This window comes from Sinocyclocheilus rhinocerous, unplaced genomic scaffold (genome assembly GCF_001515625.1).
Source record: "Sinocyclocheilus rhinocerous isolate Xijiao unplaced genomic scaffold, SAMN03320098_v1.1 scaffold1436, whole genome shotgun sequence".
Classification (NCBI taxonomy): domain Eukaryota; kingdom Metazoa; phylum Chordata; class Actinopteri; order Cypriniformes; family Cyprinidae; genus Sinocyclocheilus; species Sinocyclocheilus rhinocerous.
Genome location: NW_015647013.1, coordinates 569455 through 574493, shown reverse-complemented (window position 1 = coordinate 574493; position 5039 = coordinate 569455). Strand labels below are relative to the sequence as shown.

At 35.7% G+C, this 5039-nt stretch overlaps 1 protein-coding gene across 1 annotated transcript in view; it reads right to left on the bottom strand.

Moving 5' to 3' along the window:
* The window catches only part of LOC107708239 (cell division cycle-associated protein 2-like), a 17255-nt gene extending 13136 nt beyond the window's left edge, over positions 1-4119 (bottom strand). The window contains exons 1-4 of the mRNA XM_016512418.1: positions 3916-4119; positions 3505-3690; positions 2404-2534; positions 753-903 (exon numbers count right to left, since the gene is read on the bottom strand). Coding sequence (XP_016367904.1) covers positions 753-903; positions 2404-2534; positions 3505-3661 — 439 coding nt within the window. The 5' untranslated portion in view covers positions 3662-3690; positions 3916-4119. The remainder of the gene's footprint in view (positions 1-752; positions 904-2403; positions 2535-3504; positions 3691-3915) is intronic.
* Between the last annotated feature and the right edge of the window lie 920 nt (positions 4120-5039).

Genomic DNA, 5039 nt, shown 5'->3' with positions numbered 1-5039 from the left:
GAAATCGCATCATATGACCCCTTTAAAGGCGATTTTCTCAATATTTTGATTTTTTTGCACCCTCAGATTCCAGATTTTCAAATATTGTCCTATCCTAACAAACCATACATCAATGGAAAGCTTATTTATTCAGATGATGATGATCCATAAACCTCAATTTTGAAAAATTGACACTTAAGACTGGTTTTGTGCTCCAGGGTCACAAATATGTTCATATTTCAGAGGGCTTTCAGTGTTAAAAAACACACAAAAAAAAACAAAGGCATCCAGTGTTCAAGGTTGACATTATGAATTTAAAAAAATAGATGCGATGTCTTGAAATAACTATGCTGTCATCCCTCAAATGTCTTGTTTACACTTTTTAAAAAAAGCTTAAATATTCATAATGTCAAAACCTGAAATGATAACAGATTATTCTAAGTGAAAGACTGGATATGCTCTTTCAATCTTTTTTATTAACACTGAAAGCTCTCTGAAATGTGAACATGTTTATTTTAAGACTCATAATCATCAGTTGATTTATTCTGCACATCATCCTGCCGCGCTCTAACTGGGATCAATGGAAGAAATCAAACTGCGTCAAATTAGTTTATTCTGAATGAGTTCTATTATCTGGAAATGGCAAGCAATGACGGTATGACATTCTCTTAATTACTTCAATTTCATCTGGTCCTACAAGACTGCATCTGAAAGACATTCTGTTTTTGTGTTGGCAGCAGTCAACATTTTGAGGAGAGACTGACCGTTCTTACCCTCTTTAGCCAAAGTGCTTTTATCACTCTCATTCTCCTCATTTATCTTCTGTTCATCCTTCTCTTCGACCTCCTCCATTAGACACTGGAAAGCAGCCATCTTCTTCTTCAAAGAGTCACAGCGTGAAAGAAATGGACTCCCCTGCAAAAGCTTCATGAGGACAGAGCACAAAGTCACAACTGCAAAATACAAACAGCCTTCATCATCACCATCATGACGACAAACAATGTGGTCCACTCTTTGAAACACATGCATGTTGTCTTATACCAGAGGTATAACTAGTGGGTTGTAGACAATGGGGGGGAAAAAACAATGCTAAATGCAAATAGCTATATGTGACCCTGGAGCACAAAACCAATTTTTTTAAATTGAGATGTATAAGTTAAGTTTTGACATATTTACAGTAGGATATTTACTAAATATCTTCATGGAACATGATCTTTACTTAATATCCTAATGATTTTTGGCATAAAAGAAAAATCAATAATTTTGACCCATACAATGTATTGTTGGCTATTGCTACAAATATACCCCAGCGACTTAAGACTGCTTTTGTGCTCCAGGGTCACATATTATCATGCAATTTGGACAGCAAATTAAATAGGCTCATATCTGTAAGTGTTGACATCAAACTCAAACTTTGTCATTTGGTAATATGGCTTTCTAGAACATAATTTGCTCAGCATATATTCCATGGGTTAGGCTGGTAAATCACATTTGTATTCACAAAATTAGCGTGAAGATAATTTTGTGTAACTGGGTGTAGTTCACGGTAATATTAAAGAAACAGTTAACCAAAAAAATACACTCAGGACACCTAAGATGTAGATGAGTTTGTTTCTTCATCAGATTTGGAGAAATGTAGCATCGCATCAGTGTCTCAGCAATGGATGCTCTGCAGTGAATGGGTGCCGTCAGAATGAGAGTACAAACAGCTGATAAAAACATCACAATAATCCACAGCACTCCAGTCCATCAGTTCACATCTTGTGTGGAAAGCTGCATGTTTGTAAGAAACAAATTCATAATTAAGCTGTTTTGAACTTTTGCTTCGGGAACCAGGGTAAAATATCTACCCATAATATTGCTTTCTCCGGTGAAAAAGCTGTCTTGTCTGAATCAGAGGAGAAATATGCACAGGTCAAGAACCATTAACAAGCAAACACAGTCCAAAACAAATATGATGATTATGATGTGTGAGGACAACAGGAGATGGACTTTTTTTTTTTTTTTACTGGAGGATGGCTGCAATATTGTTGATTATGGCCTGAAGCAACAGTTTAAAATTATTATTACATGATGGATTTGTTTTTTACAAACACACAGATTTCCACTTCTGCAAGTGGACTGGAGTGGTGTGGATTACTTGTAGATTATTGTGATGTTTTTTATCAGCTGTTTGGACTCTAATTTACAGGACACCCATTCACTAAATGTCTCCAAATCTGTTCCAGTGATGAAAAAAACCTCATATTCCTCTTGAATGGGCTCAGGTTTTCACATTTTCATTTTTGGGTGAACTTTTCCTTCAATGTTTAAATGCATTATGATTAATTTTGTTTGGTAAACACTCTGGTACTGTGTTGATGTCCAATGTAAAAAAAACCTGGGTCCTAAAGCAAAATCAGCTGTGTTACACCATCCGTCTACCTGTGGTGTTCGTGGAGGAGTTTTTGTGGCTTGTTTGGCTCTGAAGCAGATGAGGGAGTTTGTTTCTGGAGATCCCCGGACCCCAATCGTGGATCTCCTCCTGGCCTTCAGTTGAGCAACTCTGGATTTATCTGAGGAGAAAACTCAGTATTAAAGGGATAAGAAATATGAAAATTCTGTTATTAATTACTCACCCTCATGTCGTTCCAAACCCGTAAGACCTTCGTTCATCTTCGGAACACAAAGTAAGATAATTTTTATTAACTCCGAGAGCTCTCTGATAGCAAGGTAACTACCACCATCAAGGCTCAGAAATGTAGCAAGGACATCGTTAAAATAATCCATGTGACATCAGTGGTTCAACCGTAATTTTACGAAGCTACGAGAATACTTTTTGTGCACAAAGAAAACAAAAATAATGACTTTATTCAACAATTCGTCTTCTCCGCGTCACCCTATAGCGCCATTTTGGAGAGCATCACATACGTAAACAACATATGCATGTACGCAGATACGCTGTTTACGCTTAGATCAAAGCGTAAATTATGTAAACAATGTATCCGCGTACGGTGCAGCTGACACAGAACAGCGTACATTGTTTACGCATGTAATACTCTTCAAAATGGCACTATATGTTGACGTGGAGGAGACGAATTGTTGAATAAAGTCGTTATTTTTGTTTTCTTTGTGCACAAAAAGTATTCTCGCTGCTTTGTAAAATTATAGTTGAACCACTGATGTCACATGGATTATTTTAACGATGTCCTTGCTACGTTTCTGAGCCTTGATGGTGGTAGTTACCTTGCCGTCTATGGGAGAGCTATCAGAGAGCTCTCGGAGTTCATCAAAAATATCTTAATTTGTGTTCCGAAGATGAACGTAGGTCTTTTCATTTTTGGGTGAACTATCCCTTTAACAGTGCTTCTTCAGTTTGATTTCAAATCCATTCAATACAATACAAACATGCAAAATAAAACAAAGTAAATTAACAATAAGTGAATAAAAAAGTGTTCATTTCCACACTCTAAGAACTCAGAATAACACAATGAATCAGTGATACATGAGGAAGAACATTATTAAAACCAGTTTATTGTTGTTAACCTTTAATCTTGGAGGACGGCAAGAAGCTGTTTGTTGATATGCCAAATTGTGAAGGAGTAAGTTTTGAGAAATCCACATCTCCAGCTTCACTGTTCCGTTGAGAGAGACACAGGGCTGCCAATGGTGTTCTGCTGTCCATGGCTTCAGAAACCTCCATTCTTGAGTCCAGTACATAAGATATGAGATCTGAGAAAATAAATGAATCGAAGATGAGAGAGTGTCATGCTAAAACGTCTGTTAGCATCTCAAAACATCAGGCTAGCGAAGTGTAACATCTACTTTAAGAAAGATTAACGTCACATATCTGAATTATTTTACACAGGAGTGTAACTAAACACAACTACAACTTTGTTTAGATATCGAAAAGTTCCGTTAAATATGTAAAAACAAATATTCAAAGTTCAAACTTACCGCACGTTAAAACGGCGCAAATATCCTTCCGCTCTAAAGGGAACCCAAGAGCACCTGGATTACATTTAATATAAACGACTTATTTTTTTTACAGCCTTCAATCTTTAAGACATCTGTATATGTATTTTACTGCATTTTAAATGTGTTTTTGTATGTGTACTTTCAGGACATGAGGAAAGCATTACTAATTCTAACGCATCTAGCTTTCCGTCTGACAACAAACTGTTCATATGAATCAGCCAATTAGGTTTAAGGAAATGCATCATGTGCTTCAAACGGCCAATCATATTCAGGCTTACTTTCAATCCAGTGGAGACGTTTTAAAAGTTATGTATATCGCAAAAATTAATTTTAGAAACAATTTCTAAATAAAATGTAAATGTGCTAGATGTTATAGGCAGTATGTAACTGTAATAGCAAAATAAATAAATAAACATTATCTAAACCTGTACAATAAAAATTATAGAATATTAAGCGGTTAAGTACAGTCTAAAAGTATATTAAAAGATATTTCACCCCAAAATGAAAACGCTGTTATCATTTGCTATTTTCGAGCTGAAATTTCTAAAGCCTGTCTAAAGTGATGTTTTTCCCGTTAAGCAGCAATTTTCTCTGCATGCTGTGCCAGTCATAGAGTGCAGTTAACTACTAACATCTTTTCAGCAGAACATGTTCAACTCTGTTTTTTTTTTACAGTGTACTGTACATGTGCAGGCATATTTGTGCTTTGGCCCCTGCTGGTAGATGCCATAATAACTACATCATCATGAAGCCCAAAAAGCATGTTTTTTTCCATTGATGGACATTCAAAAGTAGCCTGGTGTTCTGAAAATATTACATTTATTGCCAGCAACCTTATGGCAAAACAACAACAAAAACGAACAGTATGGTTTAATGATGTAGAGCTCACGAGCAGTGTTGGGGAAAGTTACTTTTAAAAGTAATGCATTACACTATTGCGTTACTCCCTAAAAACGAATTACGTTACCTAGTATGATTGAATTGGATCATCGAAGGTCAGCAGCAAAGACATTGGTTAATAAAATGGGATTAATAAATTAATAAATTATATTTGTCTTATTTAACATTTAATTATTGCAGGTTTGTATAATATTCTGAGTTTG